This window comes from Hyperoodon ampullatus, assembly GCF_949752795.1.
Source record: "Hyperoodon ampullatus genome assembly, chromosome: 5".
NCBI lineage: Eukaryota > Metazoa > Chordata > Mammalia > Artiodactyla > Ziphiidae > Hyperoodon > Hyperoodon ampullatus.
The window spans coordinates 119,802,287-119,823,872 of NC_136918.1; the positions used below are offsets into that span (position 1 = coordinate 119,802,287).

Genomic DNA, 21,586 nt, shown 5'->3' on the forward strand with positions numbered 1-21,586 from the left:
TCTTAAGACTTGGGCCCCCTAACTGGCACAAAATCACTTCTGTCATATCTGTCAAAGATTCAAGGGGAGGGCTTCCCTGGTGTTACAGTGGTTGAGAGTCTGCCTGCCGATGCAGGGGACATGGGTTCGTGCCCCGGTCCGGGAGGATCCCACATGCCACGGAGCGGCTAGGCCCGTGAGCCATGGCCGCTAGGCCTGCGCGTCCGGTGCCTGTGCTCTGCAACGGGAGAGGCCACAACAGTCAGAGGCCTGCGTACTGCAAAAATATAAATAAATAAAAGATTCAAGGGGAGAGGACATAGGTACCACTTTTTAGTGGGAGGCATTTCAAAAATTCATAGCCATCTTAATTTTGCAATGCTGTGGTTACTAAAATCAAGTAAATAGGCCTTTTCAAAATCTACATATTCTTAGCAATCTGATATGGAATCCCAAATAGTGACGTATATTGAAAATATACTTTTTATTTTTCATTTTTAAATGTTCCTAAATCTATAATAACTAAATACAGTGAGTAGATCTAGTCTGGATCCTGAGTTGAGAAAATCAACTGTAAAAAGAAATTTAGACAAAAGAGGAAATTTGAATATTAACTGGGTATTGGATATGGACTGAGTCTAAATAGTTTCTTTAGATGTGATAATGTCACTGGGGTTGTGTAAGAAAATGTCCTTATTGTTATTTTAAAGAAATATACTAAATTATTTAGGAATTACATGAAATTCTTTTGAGGATTTGTAAAAATATGTCATTAACAAAGGTACAGAGGTAGATGAAATTAATATGGCAAAATATTGATGATTGTTGATGCTGCTAATGAGTATATGAAGTCTCATTGTACTCTATTCTTGTGTATGTTTATAAATTTTCTAACAATAAAAAGTAAAAAGAAATGTTTTGTTATTTTAACAAGAGTATGTTTTACTCTTATTAAATAAGCATAATTAGCACTAATTCATTGCTTAATGGAAAAATGTTTTAAAAGCCACAGCACGTTTTTGAAGATAAAGTTCTTGTTGAGTAATTCTTAATTTATTATGCATGTTTTGTCTTAGTGTATAGTTCTGGATTTTGTCTACTAACAGACACCCCTGAGTCTGTTCTCAGCAGCTTATTTGTATTAGTTTTTATCATTAACATAAAATAATTTTGAATAATAACAATAATAAAACAGACCTAATCACTACCTTTAAAAAGTTTATAATATAGTGGAAAAGGCCAGTATTTAAGGAAAAAAACCAACAATAAAATTATATTATCAGAAACTATGATGTATGTTTTGTAGAAAAGATTATATTACTTTGAGAGTAAATAACATGGGACATGGCCTTACATGGGTGGTTACTAAGACTTGACAAGGAAGTGATTATTAACTTAAATCTCCAAAAAAGAATAGCAGTCAACTGAAAAAGGAGTTGGTATATTCCATGAAAGGGGAAGAATGTGTGCAAGAACATTGGGACCAGAGGAATCCTGGTATATTTACAAAGTAAACTGAAATAAAGCATATTCACATAGAGTGTTGAGAGACTGGCGAAGAAGAAACCAAAAGCATAGGCAGGTTGGAGGTGTATGGAGCCTTGTAACACTTACTCCCTCCATCCCTCCCTTCCTTCTTTCCTTCCTTCCTTCTAAAAACCATGAGAAGCTTTGAGAAACCATGGAAAATGATGGATGGAGAATGAAATGATCATGCTTTCAGTTTTAAAAGAAACTTCTCACAGTGTAGAGAGCAGATTTTAGGGTGAAGTGAAGGAAGAGTAGATTCAAGGAGGTTACAGTAGACATGGAGACAGTTTAAGAAGAAAAATCAACAAAATCAACAAAATTTGGTGACAGATTAAATATGGAGAATAAATGAAAGGAACTGAAATTTCAGTGCTTGCTGTCCACCAATATCTATTATCTCCTGCTTAATAATACTCATTTTAACTGAAAAATACTTAAGTGTACCAGGCACAATTCTAAATACTTTATAAATATTTTTCTGTGAAGTAGATAAGATTATGTACATTTTCCATATGAGGAATCTGGTACAGAGAGAAACAAAATTCCTTGCCAAAGAGCACACAGTTTGGTCAGTTGTAGACCAGGGATTTGAAGCCAGGCTGTCTGCCATTAAGAGTCTGTAATCTTCATCCCAAACCATGTTAGCCCATTTGGATTTTAGCTAGACTAATGGTCAATCATTTCTCAGATTACAACTCTCTTGCAGTTTGATGTGTTCTTGTGATTAAGCTCTGGTCAGTGGCATGTGAGCAAGGGCTATACATGCTACTGTTTGATCACGTGTTTTACTCCCCTGCCTTTCCTGTTTTCCCACCAAGAGATGGTCAGCATTTGAAAAATTGCTTTGAACCCAAAAATGGAAGCCATATAATGATGATAGCAAGGCTTCCCCAACAACTTATTTATTCAGACCACTTATTTAGAAACCATGTAAAAGAGAAATGTGCTTCTATGTTAGTTAACCTATGATAAATTACATATTATTATTATTTTTTTTTACATATTCTTTGTTGGAGCAAATTAACCTGTCCCCTACTTACTATAAAGACTGCTGTAGATAACTCCTCACTTTCTGAAGTGTAGAAATGGAGACACGATGAGGCTATACACCAAGAGGAAACACAGAAGAAGAGAGGGTTTGGAAGAGGAAACAATCATATTATAGTTATGTTAGTTACAAACGTGTTAAATTTGAGATAACTTTAAAGCATTCAAGTAGAAACGTTGAGTAGGTAGCTGTAGGTATGGATCTGGAGCTTAGAAAAGAGCTGGAGATAAGCTATTTCATTGATACAATTCTGAAACCAGCTGGGCATTGAATGAAAAAATATATATGTATATATATATTTTTGTAATAGCTCATAATAACCACAAGGGCTAAAAGATTTTTTCCTCTCATTTTATTAATTTCTGAATTTATCTGTATAAAATTAAAATGTATGAAATACATTTAAAATTATGAATGTTTAGAATAAATGATCCATTCAGTCTTATATTTATGAAGAAACACTTGTCTATAGCCTCTGAAAAGTTAGCTTAGTAACCTTGTGTCAGAAAAATTATCAGGTTTAGGGAGGTTAGATTATTGGTAATTGTAGCAGTTGTCTATTTCTTCATAACAAATTATCCCCAAAACTAGCAGCTTAAAACAACAAACATTTGTTATCTCACACTTTCTGGGGTCAAGAGTCTGGGCATAGTTTAGCTGGGTGCCTCTAGCTCAAGGTCTCTCATGAGGCTGCTGTCAAGCTGTATGTCAGAGTTACATCTCAGAATTCAACTGGGGCGCAAACGTCTGCTTCTAAGGTCTCTCAAGTGGTTATAGGAGAACTTCAACACTTTGCAGCCTGTTGAATTGAGGGCTTCATTTCTCCAGCATTCTACACGGGCCTCTCCAAAGGGCTGCCAAAAACATGGTAGCTTGTTCTCCCCAGCTCAAGTAATATGAAAGAGAAGAGAGAGAATATTACAGGTAGAAGACACAGTCTTTTAAAACCTGATCTTGAAAGTGCCATCCTATCACTTCTAAAATAGACAGATTCATAAAAGCAGAGAGTAGAATGGTGGTTACCAGGGGGTGGGAGGAGAGGGAAATGAGAAGACATTGACCAGTGAATACAAAGTTTAATTTATGGAAGATGAATATGCTCTGGAGATTTAATGTACAGCAATGTGACTATAGTTAAAAAATACCATATTATATATTTGAAATTTGTCAACAGTAGATCTTAAGTGTTCTCACCCAAAAGGCAACTATGTGAAATGACATATTAATTAGCTTGATTGTGGCAATTATTTCACAATACATACATATATCAAAACATCAAGTTGTATACCTTAAATATATACAATTTTCATTTTTCAGTTATACTTTAATAAAGATCAAAAAAGAGATAAGAATTTTTAAAAGTGAATCAGTAAACCTAGCCTACTCAAGGGGAAGGGATTATACAAATCTATGAATACTAGGAGGCAGGGACTATTGGGGGCCAATTTAGAGGCTGTCTGCCACAGTAATCAAGATATAGAAAACAAACTTTTGGTTACCAAAAGGGAGGGGAAAGGGTGGAGGGACAAATTAGGGGTATGTGATTAACAGATACAAAGTAATATATATAAATAGATAAGAAAAAGTATATACTGTTTAGCACAGGGAATTATACCCATTGTCTTGTAATGACCTATAATGGAACATAATCTGCAAAAGACTGAATCACCATGTTGTGTACCTGAAACTAACATAATATTGTAAATCAGCTACACTTCAATAAAAAAAAATTGGGAGTTTGGGATTGACATATATGTACTACTCTATTTAAAACAGATAACCAACAGGAACCTACAGTATAGCATAGGGAACTTTGCTCAGTATTCTATAACAACCTAAATGGGAAAAGAATATGAAAAAGAATAGATACATGTATATGTATAACTGAATCACTTTGCTGTACACCTGAAACTAACACAATATTGTTAATCAACTACACTCCAATATAAAATAAATATTTTTAAAAAGAGTCCTTAAAAATATTAATGTAAAATTTATGAGAATATATAAAGAATATTATATATTCTTTATATTATATTTAGAATATAGTTTCTAATATAACATGTGGGTTATTTACTCCTTAATTGGAAACATATTACTTTGGGAGTTCAGTTAAATATATATGCATGCATACACTCCCCAGATGACAAAATGTGGTATGAGAAAATACTATATTTTTTCTTACATGGAAGTAAGTCAAATAATGTCTTTGTATTTGACACTGCAAATATTCTAAGAATAATAAATATTAATAATATTATATTTAAGAATTGATGTCTTAGCTTTCACCAACAAAACACTTTTATTCCTAAGAAATGGGAATTGAAATATTTTTTTAAAATATGCATCAGTGAAGAATATAAAATGTTTTTACATCTCATATTTGTTATAATAAAATTCAAAAAGGGGCAGTGATGATAAACCTCTACAAAGCTTCTTGAAAAATTCATTGCAGATATTATCCCATTTGTTAAGTATTAAGATTAATAAAAAAGCAATTAAATTAAGAAAATTAACACAAAATACAGTGTTCATGCTCAGTAGGGTTACTTTACACTGTATTATAATTGAAAACTGACATCTTCTTACCGAGCATACTAACCAAGGGCTTTTATTTCATTTTGAGAAGATAACATATCAGTATAAATCCAGGGATTAGAAAACTCTTTGCAATTACACAAATTGCTTTTCTAATATCGTGTCAATTTAAATGCTACATAAAGATAGAGCAAGAAAACGAAAAAGTCAAAATAAATAATCATTTAACTGCTAGGGAAAGTCCATATAAAGGGCATTGTATTACTCTATCAAGAAAATATCAAAGATTTTCAATACTTTATTGATCAGCTCATTTCCATAGTGTGAAACCTTGTAAACTATTGAAATAGGTGAAAAAGAACAGCTACATTTGAAAATTGCAAATAAATATTGTTTTAATTCTTGGGTTAAGATACAAATATAAAACATTTGCTGTACCATTGTTTTGAATGTGGATCGGCACATCAAATTAAATTTATACGGTGAAGTAAAATGCACTTCTCACAGATGCATAGAAGTTATTCCTATATGTCAGCACTACTGTTGTCTAAATTTATAGTCTATCAATGGCCATATTTAAAATTATTGCAGTACAATTTAAACAAAAATCAATTAAGAAATATTTGAGAAGATAAAGTATTGACTGGTTAAGTAGAGGTAATTGACTAGCCAAAAGATTCTTGGGTCAGTAGAGAATTTCTCATATTTTGTGTAAGATGAGCATCAGTTTGATATATAATATCCACTAGTCACTCATCTATTAGATTCCAACAAACATTTGTTAAGCACTTAGTATGTAACAGATACTGTAATAAGCACTCTGGCATACAGTGATTAAAAAAAGATAAATAAAAGATAACATTAGAAGTGATCCAAGAAACACATCTCAGATAATGTCAGGAATCTAACCTCAGGTGCTGTATAATACAATATGAATGTTATTTATTTCCCAGTTTGAAACTTATATGGCTTTTTGGAGCTAAGAAACTACTAACAGAATTTCCCTACATGAGTCAAGGACACAAATTCTCTTTCTCCTCCTAGAAATCATGCAACAACCACAATGATAATAAAAACCTCTAACTGCATTTTCAAGGAAATTAGGAAGCAGAATTGAAAAGTATGTACTGAGGAGAAGGTATATAGAAGAAATTTCAGGGAATAATATGTGAGTTATAGACTTGGTCAGTGGCAGCATATTTCAGAAAGCACAGCAAAATTATCTTTCCTGAAGGTGAGTGGCTCATTGTGAATTGTGAAACTGTATCCCTTCTTTGCAGTAATCATGATGGGAATAAGTATGAACAGTACTGATGGCAAATCTGTTCTCCAACCTGACCTGAATGGTTTGGATGAAAGGAGAGGAGAGAGGGCTAAAAAAAAAAAAAAACTCCCAGAAGAGAAGTTTTAGCAAAATGTAGTTGTAGAGATAATTGTCAGCAGAGGAGAGATCATTTGGATTCTGAAAATTTTAAGAGTACTCTGAAATATCTAACCCTACAGAAAATTCCTGAAAATAGCTTGTCCGGGAAAACTCCAACACATTCAGTGATGAGTAATACAAAAGGAACTAGAACAGAATCTCTACAAAGATAATATACAAAATGAAGCATAAAACAAAAAAGTTTACACCACAGAATAAACTCATTGCCATGGTGCCTAAGAGAAATGTGAACAAATATTATATTTCAGCATGAATTAAAAAAAAAACCTCATGAAACAAGAGTCTCTATAACATTATAACATTAGACGAGAAACAGATAATGAACTCAGGTAAGAGGTGTTAAGAAACTGTGTGGACTGAAACATGAACTATCTTATCTTAGAAAAGAAGTAGAAAAAAATAATTGCAGAAATAAAGGAAAACATGAAGGCTGCAAAGAAGAATGCTTACTAAAAGTATTACTAAGTAAGATAGACAATAGAAAACAGGAAAATGAAAGACAAAGACTTTAAAATAAAGTATTAGCTATTTAGATTTGGTGGAAGTGTCCTCACTATATGCATAATTGGAGTCCCTGATGAAGCAAGCAAAACAAAACAAAACAAAAAATAGAAAAATATATTTAGAGGTTTAATTTTTAAAAATTCATGAAAGATCACAAAAGAACAAACACCATATGACTTCACTTATGTGATGTGTCTAAGGTAGTCAAATTCATAGAGACAGAAAGTAAGATAGTGTATGGTGGTTGACAGAGGTTGTGGAGAGGAGGGAATGGGGAGTTTTTCTTTAATGGGTACAGAATTTCATTTTAAGAGGATAAAAATATTCTGGAGATGGAGGGTGGTGATGATTGCACAATAATGTGAATGTACTTAATGCTACTGAACTGTACACTTAAAAATGGTTAAAGTGGTTTATGTTATATATAATTTACTACAGTGAAAAAATCATGAAAGAGGAATTATCTTTTTATAACAAAAATGAACATCTTGTGTTGTAAAAAACTGACCTAGAACAGGCCAAGACATGGTCCATTATAAAATTTGGAATGAATTTGGTAAAGTAGCAGGATACCAAATTAATGCACAGAAATCTCTGGCATTTCTATACACTAATGATGAAAAATCTGAAAGTGAAATCAAGAAAACACTCCCATTTACCATTGAAACATAAAGAAAAAAAATCTAGAAATAAACCTACCTAAGGAGAAAAAAGATCTGTATGCAGAAAATTATAAGACAGTGATGAAAGAAATTAAAGATGATACAAATATATGGAGAGATATACCATGCTCTTGGATTGGAAGAATCAACATTTTGAAAATGACTCTACTACCCCAAGCAATCTACAGATTCAATGCAATCCTTATCAAAATACCATTGGCATTTTTCACAGAACTAGAACAAAAAATTTCACAATTTGTATGGAAACACGAAAGATCCCGAACAGCAAAAGCAATCTTGAGAAAGAAAAACGGAGACGGAGGAATCAGGCTCCCTGACTTCAGACTATACTACAAAGCTACAGTAATCAAGACAACACGGTACTGGCACAAAAATAGAAATATAGATCAATGGAACAGGATAGAAAGCCCAGAGATAAACCACGCACATATGGTCACCTTATCTTTGATAAAGGAGGCAGGAATGTACAGTGGAGAAAGGACAGTCTCTTCAATAAGTGGTGCTGGGAAAACTGGACAGGGACATGTAAAAGTATGAGATTAGATCACTCCCTAACACCATACACAAAAATAAGCTCAAAATGGATTAAAGACCTAAATGTAAGGCCAGAAACTATCAAACTCTTAGAGGGAAACATAGGCAGCACACTCTATGACATAAATCACAGCAAGATCCTTTTTGACCCACCTCTTAGAGAAATGGAAATAAAAACAAAAATAAACAAATGGGACCTAATGAAACTTCAAAGCTTTTGCACAGCAAAGGAAACCATAAATAAGACCAAAAGACAACCCTCAGAATGGGAGAAAATATTTGCAAATGAAACAACTGACAAAGGATTAATCTCCAAAATTTATAAGCAGCACATGCAGCTCAATAACAAAAAAACAAACAACACAATCCAAAAATGGGCAGAAGCCCTAAATAGAGATTTCACCGAAGAAGACATACAGACTGCCAACAAACACATGAAAGAATGCTCAACATCATTAATCATTAGAGAAATGCAAATCAAAACTACAATGAGATATCATCTCACACCAGTCAGAATGGCCATCATCAAAAAATCTAGAAACAATAAATGCTGGAGAGGGTGTGGAGAAAAGGGAATACTCTTACACTGCTGGTGGGAATGTGAATTGGTACAGCCACTATGGAGAACAGTATGGAGGTTCCTTAAAAAACTACAAATAGAACTACCATATGACCCAGCAATCCCACTACTGGGCATATACCCTGAGAAAACCATAATTCAAAAAGAGTCATGTACCAAAATGTTCACTGCAGCTCTATTTACAATAGCCTGGAGATGGAAACAACCTAAGTGTCCATCATTGGATGAATGGATAAAGAAGATGTGGCACATATATACAATGGAATATTACTCAGCCATAAAAAGAAACGAAATTGAGCTATTTGTAATGAGGTGGATGGACCTAGAGTCTTTCATACAGAGTGAAGTAAGTCAGAAAGAGAAAGACAAATACCGTATGCTAACACATATATATGGAATTTAAGAAAAAAAATGTCATGAAGAACCTAGGGTTAAGACAGGAATAAAGACACAGACCTACTAGAGAATGGACTTGAGGATATGGGGAGGGGGAAAGGTAAGCTGTGACAAAACGAGAGAGTTGCATGGACATATATACACTACCAAATGTAAAATAGATAGCTAGTGGGAAGCAGCCGCATAGCACAGGGAGATCAGCTCCGTGATTTGTGACCACATAGAGGGGTGGGATAGGGAGGGTGGGAGGGAGGGAGACGCAAGAGGGAAGAGATATGGGAACATATGTATATGTATAACTGATTCACTTTGTTATAAAGGAGAAACTCACACACCATTGTAAATCAATTATACTCCAATAAAGATGTAAACATAAATAAATAAATAAAAACTTTGGAAACTAAAGATAAAGAGACAGGCAACAGCCTCAGAATACTTATAAAGGGAAAAACAGATCAAACTAGTCTCAAATTTGTCCACAGAACCTGTCAATACCAGAAGTCAGTGGAGCAATATCTAAAAGATACTTAAGGAGAGAAAGCATAAGTCATGGATTTTATATTCAGACAGCCATACTCAAGTATAAAAGTTACAGATAATTGTTTAAATGTGCAAGAGACATGGAATTTTATTCCCAAGAGACCTTTTTAAGAAAACTACTAGAGGAAGAGACTTCAGCTAATTAAGGAAAGATTGGTGAAAACATGACAAGAGAACTGGCATAAAGCATTGAATGTATTTAACTGCAAAGCAAATGTGAAGCTTAGGGTTAACTCAACAGGCGAAGGTATATTCCCTGACAATAAAGAAATAATAAAAGAAAAAGTAGGAAAGAAGTGACAGGGAAAAGACTGGAAGAAGAATTTCCTGATTGTCTCTTCTAAAATATTTGGGAACCAAAGAATATAATTTACAAATGACAAATAAAATACAAATATGTAAAACATAATACTTGTAATACTGTATACATTTTTTCACCCATTACCATAATAATACAAAAAAAAATCAGTGGTTAAGACAATAACATTTAATTCTCTGAAATTCTCCAGAATCTGCTGCTTGGCTGGGGCAGCTCTGCTTCAAGAAACATGTCTGTGAGTCCAAGTCTTCTCCACACATGGTTATCATCATTTTGGGGACAGTGAACTAGGTAGCCAGGCATGATTTTATGATTAATGCAAAGGCTTAAGAAGCACACAGACCTCTTGAGTCTTAACACTGAAAAATGTCTTCCCAACATAGGTGAATGTGAAGGGAGTCAAGAGGAACAAACTTCCATTCATAAAATAACTAAGTTATGGTAATATAATGTACAGCATGGTGACTACAGTTAATAGTACTGTATTGCATATTGGAAAATTGCTAAGAGAATAAATCTTAAAAATTCTCATCACAAGAAAAAAATGTTTTTAAACTATGTATGGTGATACATGTTAACTAGACTTATTGTGGCAATCATTTCACCATATATGTGAATATTGAATCATTATGTTATACAGTTGAAGCTAATATACCTCAAATTTTTAAAAAGGTAAAATAATTTTTAAAAAGCCCTCACTTTTCTGAGCTCATCTCTTTACTGTAGTACCTTAGATGTAGCTAAAACCAACCAAAATATGCTTCTGTCATTATGCCTGGAAATATCTTGCCCAACCTTGCATTCTACCTGAGATCACAGATCCTTGGGTATGTTTAATTTTTTTCAACTTATAGTAAGTGACAGTTTTACTAAATGTTTTGTCATCGTGTAACTTAGTATGTTAGGCTGAAAATGCCCTCTCAAAGATGTTCACATCCTAATCCCAGGACCTGTGACTATTTTACCTTGTATAACAAAAGGGTCTTTGTACATGTAATTAAATTAGGGATCTTGAGATGAGAAGATTATCCTGGTCATCTAGGTGTGACCAAAACAATCACAAGTGTCCGTATAAAATAAAGGCAGGAGGATCAGAGTCAGAGAAGGTGGTATGATGACAGAAGAAGCAGAGAGAGATTTGAAGATACTATTCTGTTGGCTTTGAAAATGGAGAAAGGAGTCCTGGTCCCAGGAATGAAGACAGACTGCAGAAACTGGAAAAGGCAAGTAGAGAGATTTTCCCAAAGAACTGCTCTTAGGAACCAACCCTACCAAAATCTTGACTTTACACTAGTGAGACTGATTTTGGACTCCAGAACTGTAAGATAATAAATTTGGGTTGTCATTAAATGTGTGGTAATTTGTTATAGCAGCAATAGGAAATCAATATACATAGGTTATCAATTTCCCAAATTTGTAAAATTATTTTCTCACAAATTTTTCCAACCTCTTGTAATAAATATGACACAAACATTCACTGAAGAATAGAGAAAATTAAATGGCTGTCCAGCAAGTTTTGCTGATTGTCTCATCTAAAATACCTGAAAGCTAAATATACTATTTAAATTTGGTAAGTCAAGTGATATAAGTTTGTGCATGTTTAACAGTACAAAGGTAAGGAGTAAGAAAAATAATCAAATGTTGGAAGAGAGAGAGAGTGGAGGGAAGCGAGAGAAAAATGTACCAATTTTCTTATTGTATGAAACTAATAAACATTGCTTAAATCAATAAAAAAGGGTGTTAAGGTTATAATTATAGCAATGGGAAAAAAACAAGTATTCTTAAACATTAAATGCATGTGCACACACACACACACACACTATACATAAACCAAAATCAAAGAGATCCATAGTGAAAATGTACAAATAAATAACACTGGGGAAAAAAACCCAAAAAAACATAACAAGATAATGTGAAAATAAAAAAAATAAGAGTACACTAAGCAAATGCAAATCAAAAGAATCAGAGGCATAATTTCATTATCAACTAAGGTAGAACTCATGGTGAAAACAAAAAAGTGGTACAAGAGGGGGAACTTTACAATTATATAAGGTATAGTTCACATGAAGATGTAATAGTTATGAATATCCATGTACCAAATAACATAATACCATTATTCAGAAAGTAGAAACTATAGAATATTCAAGCAGAAATATTCTAAACACACCAGCAGGTAGATACACAGTCACTCAATTTAACTCAACCCAGCAAATATTTATTGAACTCCCATTAAGCACTGGGAATTTAGCAACTGAAGAAATAGAAAAAGACTCCTTCCTCTACGTATCTTGTATCCTACTGTGGAGAGATGAACAATATGTGAAAAAAAGTAAAATATACAACATGGTAGAACATGATCAATTATACAGAGAAATTAGACTACTGGGGACATGGGTTTCAATTTGAGTAGGGTGGGCAAGAAAAACATCAATGAGATGGTGATTTTGAACAATGTTTTGAAGGAGCAATATTTTGTTTGGATAGGGAATGTGGAGAGAGGTGTTGATAGGAAGTGGTAAAAGAGGCAGGGAGTGAAAAGTGTACTTTTCACTCTACATCTTCTATACCTTTTGAACAATGTGGCTATAATACCTTTTCAAAAACATTAAAAATTTAAAATATACTATTTAGAGGACTAGGACAATTTGGGGAAACAAACTGAACATGAGACAGAATATTGGGTTTTGGTTCAGGTTCAGTTACTAACTTGCTTGTGACTGTGGATGAGCCACTTAATCCCCTGGGCTTAGTTTCTGGATCTGCAAAAATGGTGGGTCTGGATTAGACGATCTCCAAATTCCTTCCCCCTTTAATATTCTGTGGGTCTGTGATTTAATACAGTGTTCACCAAACTGTGGCTTAGGAAAATAGTTTTAGAGTCTAGCCATTATTCATCCTTTTTATCAGCACCCAGTTCTCTGCTTCCCTGCGACAGACAAATAATGAATAATTGTTTTTCCAATTCTAAAATTATATAATTCAAATTGCATAAAGAATAAATATTAGAAGATTCATGAAACAGCACCTTTTCAAAAGGATTCAAAACTAAATGACAACAGAAAAAAATCCCTAAAAATATAATACCAGACCATCCTTTTAGGCCTCATCATCATAAAATCACAAATATATTTTAATATATATTTAGTATAAATCTACAAAAATTACCTTTTTATTCTTTTGTAGATTGCCATAGCCTTTGGGTAAGCCCCAGGAAATTTTCTGTTCATCATGAGATTAAGCTCAATTAGATCTGTGGGTGAAATATGCCTTTCTCTGTGTAATTTGGCAATTCATAATGTTATATGATTTATGTTAGTATTATAGTTATGTACCTAAATTCTGACTCCTGTCTCTGAATTTTATGGAATTAATTTCTTAGAGCAAGATCTTACTTGCTTGGTAACTTCCACAGCATATTTTACATAACTCTGTACAAATATGTGCTCAAATATGGTTCTATCTTGACAGATCCATGATATGAGGAAAGATATGAAGTGGAAGGTCATGAGTAGACATTTTAGAGGATGACTTCTAAATTCTTCTACCTTGATGTAAATGAGCACATGATAAAATTAGGCCAAGTATGCAAAGTCTCTCCTGTCCACTAGGTCAACACCTCTTCCCAAAGAGAATAAATATTCCGAGTATGAGATCTTACCATTCACACAGTGAAAATATTTGCATGGTCACAAAATAAAATAATGGTACTTTTTTGCTCTCTGATCCAAGGGGGATTTGATACTCAGATATTTCCCTTAACAGCAAGGGAAGGATGACTACAGTTTTTATAAATAGACTGTCTCAAAATGCAGATTGAATGAAGTTCCTTGAAAGCAAGACTGCAACATTCACTACAATCTCCATATATCCTCTGGAAACATGAAATATGTCTGGTGTGCCATTTTGGTAGAGTATCTTACTACATTTCTTTTTTCATTAATCTAAATGTACTCTGTTTTCTGTGGAGACTTTTTGAAACTGTCTTTCTTGTCTAAGAATTAATAAAACCATTTCAAATCTCGCACTGCACTTGGAATCAGCATCTCTTAAATAAATGGTTCCACATATTTGATTACAAGTTTATACACTATCTTTTGACCCCATGCATGAAAATATATGTGAGGATTTTTTCATCAGTACCACCTAATAAAACTGTATAACTCCCTAAAATCAGACTGACAGCAGTGAACATTTTTAAGCCAGAGAGGGATCATGTTATAAAAATAAGTTTCAGTCAGGGCAATAAAACTGCATCTTACTTGTTTGTAGGTCCAAAACAGCTGTTTCAGCATGTGCGCCAACGGAAGTTTGGGAGTCTCTACTCAGAAGAGTTCTGTCCTAATTATCCTCAATTATCATGGATATCACCTGGTTTGAGTTTCTTACTGTTACTCCTTGACTAATTTTCCATTATAGATGTGTGTTTACATGTAGCACATCATTAATATGTAAAATGTATCTAAGTATTCTCTTTATATTTGTCTTCTCTATTCCTTTTATTGTATTAAATTACCAAACTATTGCTGTGTAAAAACCTATTATGGCTATATCCAAACTAGAATAATGTTGTATAATGTTAGTACAAACAATTTTTTAAAATATGATACTGCAATAATGATTTCACAAAATATTCATTTTTCTCGGAAATTTATATAAGATTTTCACTAAAACTAAATGAAAGAAGTGCCTCAATTTGTTTAATTATTTCCTTTTTCTTGCTCCCAGCATACAGACATATCAGAAAATTGAACCAGTAAAATCTTTATTTGAATAAGTAGCTTTATAGGGAAAATGCCTTAAAAATTGTAATTTGGATTAGTTGTTCTCAGGAAATTGAAATCCCACCAATTAGAAAACTATTGTTTTTTCAGAAATAGCTGAAACTAAAATGTTATTTTGCAGTGATACTAAAACTGGGCAGGAATTGATATAAGAAACAAAATCAGTCATTTTCCAAAGTAGACAAAAAGCAAACAAGAAAAATTGAACTAAGTTTAAAAATATTAAATATTATGTTAGATCCATAAATGAATCATGACATTAGTACAAGATGCACACAAGCTGAAAAATATATTGTGGTAGATGTACCCCTAAAATGCTTCCTTATTTTCTACCTCAGTAGAAAATTGTCATAATTTTGTTGCTCAAATGATATTTATGTGGGAAATCTTTATGATATATATTTCCAGGCATTTTAAAATCTAAACCTCAATAGACTCAATCATAGCTGTTGTTTCCAGAGGTGATATAACCTTTGGGATATAGGTACATGAATCTTTTTTTTTAATTGAGGTATAGTTGTTTTACAATGTTGTGTTAGTTCCTACTGTACAGGGAAGTGAAGTAGAGTTCCCTGTGCTATACAGCAGGTTCTCATTAGTTACCTATTTTACGCATATTAGTTAGTGTGTATATGTCAATCCCAATCTCCTAATTCATCTTACCCCCCATTTCCCCCCTTTGTGTCCATATGTTTGTTCTCTATGTCTGTGTCTCTATTTCTGCCTTGGAAACAGGTACAGATGGACATTAATAGTTTTTATCGCTTAAAACCACTCAGTACTTCCTAGGATCTTGGATCCAAAAATTGATGAGCTATCTTAGCTAAATCTAGCTGATCACCATCCACTGGTTTTGTTTCACAGGACACATGAATTAGCAAAAGACTTCAGGGGACTCTACATTGTCTAAAAGAGAACATAGTTTGTCTGGAACATCTTCTGCCAATCATCGAGTTCACCTGAAACCCGTAGGGCAAAAGGGAATACGTTCTTGAACGTTCCTTGCCTCTGAAGTTGCAGAGGTGGTCTGTTGTTGACTGAGGGTCTCTAAGTAGCCAGATCAGAACAGTTTCTGAGACCTACAGGAACTTCTTCCAGCCTACTTGTTCCCAATTCAACTGCTAAGTGCAAGACTCTGGATTATGTGCAGTGGAAATATGTAGACAAAAAGCTACAGATCCTGCCCTGAAGGACTCAATAGTCTAAGAGAAAAGTTAATAATTCTATACAAACATCTGGATAAATGGTGAAAACTAAACTCACCCAATTTAGAGCCATCCTCATTCTACTTGGACTAAACCCTGGGCTTCTCTCTCACATCTCTTGTTTTAGTAATGGTACCTTCCAAGGCAGATACATGGCAACCTTCCTAACTCTTTCTTCCATCTTTCCCTCTCTATCCCTGATACCCATGTTTTAGGTTGAAAAATAGTTTCATTCCCCTCTCCCAAATAACTATCTGACAAGTTCCCCTCATCCCATAGCTTTCTTCAAAATGCATATCTGATCATATTCTTTCTTAGCAACCTACAAGCTGAGCTCCAAACTCTTGTGTGTAAAAGATAAGGTTTTGGCCATCTCACTCCTCACTGCCTCTCTTGTCTTACTTCTTACCAGTTTCCTCTGTGCAACTGAAGTTCCAGTCATTTGGAATTGTTTAGTTGTCCTCAAATAAGTTACTGGACATGTGCCTTTGCACATGTTCATCTGTCTGGAATGCCCTATACCACCCCATTGTATACCTGATGTGATTTGCTGTGAACTCTCCTTCATCCTTTACTCTCAGTCCAAGCAGTTTTCCTCCTGTAATACACTTCCTAGTGCCCTAAATAATAATATAGACATTTATTCATATAATAGCATCTGTTGTTCTCTACGTCCAGAGCCTTTTCAACAGGATGTTATATTTTTTCTCATGTCTGCCTCACCACTAGATTGTGAACATCTTGAGTGTAGAGACAGCATGAGTTTTTTTTCATTTTCATATCCCAGCTCTTACTGCAATACTGGACACGCAGTAAATTCTCAACAAATATTGAATTGAAAATACAATTATAAAGTAATAACCCAGGGACTTCCCTGGTGGCGCAGTGGTTAGGAATCCACCTGTCAATGCAGGGGACACGGGTTTGATCCCTAGTCTGGGAAGATCCCATATGCCACGGAGCAACTAAGCCCGTGAGCCACAACTACTGAGCCTGCGCTGTAGGGCCTGCGAGCTGCAACTACTGAAGCCTGCATGCCTAGAGCCCATTCTCCACAGCAAGAGAAGCCCCTGTAATGGGAAGCCTGTGCATCGCAAGGAAGAGTAGCCACTGCTCGCTGCAACTAGAGAAAGCCCGCGTGCAGCAACGAAGACACAATGAAGCCAAAAATAAATAAATACACAAATAAATAATACAATTTTTAAAAAAGTAATAACCTAAAACTGCATGCAAAAAATGCTATAATAGTTACATCTAACTTGAGAGAGTACATCAAGCTGAGAAAATCAGGAAAGGCTTCCTGGTATGTTATACTTGAGTCAAACAAAAGAATGAATAGAATTTATACACATGGAAATGGAAGGGTGAACATGCTTAGCTTGGGGAATTGCATGATCAATAAGCAGAAAATGGAAAAATATTTCCTGTCAACAAGGAACTGGACTCTACAGAGAATGGGTGCAGGATAAAGAACTATTATAAATAAGGTGGGAAAGTCTGCTTGGAGAATAGATTGTTAGAGATTATGAATATCTGGCTAAAAATATTAGTTCATATTTTTTCTCTGGGAAATAAAATATGGATATATTGAAGGAGTGCTGTCTTATGCACAAAAAAACAAACACATATATTCTGTCAGGAAAAGGAATGATAACTTAAGTAGTAAAGTTAGCTTAGGAAAGATATTACAGAAGTTCACATACAGTGTTTTTCTCTAGAAAATATGGATGTATTTCAAGATAAATAGATGATACTGCTAAAGCCATAGCCATAGATACAGATACAAATATAGAAAGATATAGATATAGATCCTGACATAGACATTGACCTAGATATTCCAGCAAATTCAAGACATGAAATAGTAGGGTTTGACATCATATAGAACTTGGATAATTGCAATTCAAAGTATATAAGATTCTAGGAGAGACAATCTACATAATTCAGTATCTGTTGGCTGAAATGGTAGTGGGGGAAAGGGAGGAGAGAGGGCAGAGAGAAATGAATCAAAGAACCCAGTGATTTGGCATCTTTTATCTATTAAATTGTACTATTAATTTGTTTTATTTGCATAAAGCCAGACAAGTTTACTGAAGGTAGGGCCCTTCATTATCTTTTTTGAAACCCTACCGCTCAACCTAGGGTGTGGTCAATTTGGGGTACTCAACAAAATTGAATTGATCTGACCACAGCTGAATAATTAATGCAACCTCCTGTTTACAGCTGCTGTCATCTACGACATTTGACTATTTTTTTTTTTTTTTGAAATTCGGATTCCCTGGGCCATGGCAAAGGCATATCTATATTAGATTTACCTGTCAGTGGTTTATCCTACAAATTCTGGTCACATATCAAATCCATATACTGTCTTTCGAAGACCTGTTCTTATATAGTCCAATGACTCTTGCTGTTTAATCTTACTACACATGGAAAAAAAAACCTGCCAGCTTGAGGAAGCACTGTTTTATTATAACAGTAAATACATTGTTTTATGTTAAACTTAGTGAGATATACCATGTTTGCCAACAAATTACTCTTAGGAAATATAGCAACAATTGTGTATCCATCTAAAGCGCAAAAATATACTGTATTTATCTTTCAATAGTGAAATGCAAATTTAGAAAACCAAGGGAATTAAGACACAATCTTTTATGTGCTCTTTATTAAGTTTTCTTTGTGAAAAGCAAGCTGTGCTGTGTAAAGTATCACCTCGAGAAAAAAGGAATTCCAAAAATATGTGTGGCTACCACTTTAAAAACTTCTATTAGCTATTTTTATTTATAAGCTTGTTCCCTTTTCTTTATAAATGGTTTTTATTACAATTTAGACACTAATAAATTACCTCCTGATATATACCAATCTTGAATACTGCCTGTTGTTTAGAATAGCTATTAAAGCTTTCTACAGACTTAGTTTCACTCCTGATTGATCTTTGCTTCTCACACCAGCTGGATGTGTGGAATCCGGTGAAAACGTAACAAATACAACTTATGTTTTCTCCAGGAAAAATCTTAAAAGGCCTATCGCCCATCTTCCGTGTCCTGGGAAGGCGACGCTCGCTGTCCGCTGCTGCCCCGTCTACTTTGAGCTGAGGCCAGTGGTGGAAGCAGAGCCAGGTGTGGAGCTGGTGAGCCTGCCCTACCGCTTGGTGTTTGCTGTGGCTTCTGAAGACTCTGTGCTTTTGTACGACACCCAGCAGCTGTTCCCATTTGGTTACGTGTCTAACATACATTACCACACCCTGAGTGATATTTCCTGGTCCAGCGACGGGGCCTTCCTGGCCATCTGTTCCACGGATGGTTACTGTTCCTTCGTGGGGTTTGAGAAGGATGAGCTTGGAATTCGCTTGAAAGAGAAGCCAGTTCTGTGCGTGAGAACTCCCGATACAGCGAAGAAAACCAAGAGTCAGACAGGGTCTTCGCCAGGACCCAGGCTGGGAGAGGGAGCCCCCAGCAGCAGAGTCCGGGACCCCAGCAGCCCCTCTGCAATGCCCCCTCAGGCGAAACAGTCTCCGGCCCCCACGGCGGCCAAGGACACCCTTGTGACTGCTCCCGGTGCCAGAGGCTTCCTGGCAGGACCCTCAGAGGAGAAGAGCCTGCAGCTCGGCAGTCAAAATGCGAAAGCCCACCCATCCCAGAGGGTCACTCTGAACACACTGCAGGCCTGGAGCAAGTCAACACTCCGGAGAATAAACTTGATACCCTTAAAGACAGATACTCCACTGAATTCTATACCAACCAGCGTAATTTCCAGCCCTTCCACAGAAGAAATTCAATCAGAGATGCCTGGAGACCCTCAGGTCAGTCCCCCGGAGCTTAAGCGGCCCAGGCTCAGTGAGCACAAAGAAGGTCCCCAAGGTCTGGACCCCTGATGAGACCTGTCATGTGCCTGAAGGCTGCTAGGTCTGGGGACCCCCGTGTGCCCAGAGAGGGGCGACACCAAACACACCTGAGACCAGTGGAATCAGACGGAGCCTGACGGACACTAGAAAATGGATTTCTGTAACAGAAGATATACGTGGACCGATTTTCTCCAGAAATATGTTGGCTGTTGTATTTAGCACACATTTTTACCTCAGAGATGTGAACATTTTAATAGACTAAATTCTCTGTTTGATGAGTTTCTGAGACTGGAACAGTTCAATGTTACCTAGTGTGAAAATCAGTAAATCCCCCCCTTGGAATACTTGTGTGAAAGTACAGACACTTTATGGGTGGACTCCCAAAGCTTTCTAAAAATCCTTATAACTTCTAGGGAGATATGGGGACTGTCTTTTAAAGCTGATGATTTTGGCTTTTCTTCCTTTCTTTCCTTGGCAAATTCTAAAGTAGTTGGAGTATATTTGGCCATTTGAATTTTTTTTAGTCAATTAATTTATTTTTATTTTTGGCTGTATTGGTTCTTCATTGCTGCGTGCGGGCTTTCTCTAGCTGTGGCGAGCAGGGGCTACTCTTCGTTGCAGTGCGTAGGCTTTTCACTGAGGTGGCTTCTCTTGTTGCGGTGCAGGGTATCTAGGTGCACCAGCTTCAGCAGTTGTTGTGAACGGGCTCAGTAGTTGTGGCGCACGGGCTTAGTTGCTCCACGGCATGTGGGATCTTCCCGGACCAGGGATTGAACCCGTGTCCCCTGCATTGGCAGGCGGATTCTTCCCAGGCCACCAGGGAAGTCCCTAAAATTTTTTAAATATCATAGTAGTTTTTAGGGAATTGTCTTTCAGCTATGTGGGGCATTGAAAAGAAACTTGTGAACTACTGTTCACAGTGTCTATATGTGACAGGATCTATTGTTTCTACAGTTAATTCAGTCAAAGAAACCATTTGATCTGAATGTTTGACCAAATGAGCAGCGGTTTGACTGAGCTGACAGCCATCATGGCTGCTCTGGTCGCGCATGTCCACCCAGGCTTTGTTTGTAAGCTGACAGTCTCTGCACGGAGAATACACAGCATATGCCAGGTGGCCATGTGTCTGAGGCAGAGGGAAGGGAAAACAAAGCAAAAAAAGCTTCTTGGACAGAGATGCTTTAAGCCACCCAACTGCTGGTAATATATTAAAGAGAGAAGAAAATGCAATGATGCCTGACTATACTCAACAGTAAACAACTCCAAGCCTGAGATTCAGATCACAAATCTTCCTCTGCTGCTGACAAGCTCAGCTTGAGCATAGCTGCAGGAGACAAAGAAACCTGCTCCAAGAAGAAAACAGGAACGGAGATCCTCACACCGATTTTAATCTACCCCAGATGCATGTTTTAGGAGCCTCTTATATTATATCCACTGTATTTTTTTTTCAAACAACAACATTTATTTCTCACAGTTCTGGACACTGGAAGCCTGAGATCAGGGTGGAGGTCCCTTCAGTTTCTGATGAGGGCTCTCTTCCTGGCTTGCAGACAGACACCTTCTCGCTGTGTCCTCATGTGGCCTTTGCTCAGTGTGTGCCTCTCCACTGTATTCTTATATCACAAACCTTTTCTGTTGAAGGTGAGGATGGGGGAAAAAAAGTTCTA

General features: G+C 35.7%; 1 protein-coding gene across 1 annotated transcript in view; it reads left to right on the forward strand.

Moving 5' to 3' along the window:
* LOC307053815 (chromatin assembly factor 1 subunit B-like) overlaps window positions 1-19,949 on the forward strand; it is a gene marked incomplete at both ends in the record, with an annotated part of 80,109 nt that extends 60,160 nt beyond the window's left edge. Inside the window, 2 exon segments of the mRNA XM_079705281.1 lie at window positions 18,906-19,004; window positions 19,008-19,949. Coding sequence (XP_079561407.1) covers window positions 18,906-19,004; window positions 19,008-19,949 — 1,041 coding nt within the window.
* Between the last annotated feature and the right edge of the window lie 1,637 nt (window positions 19,950-21,586).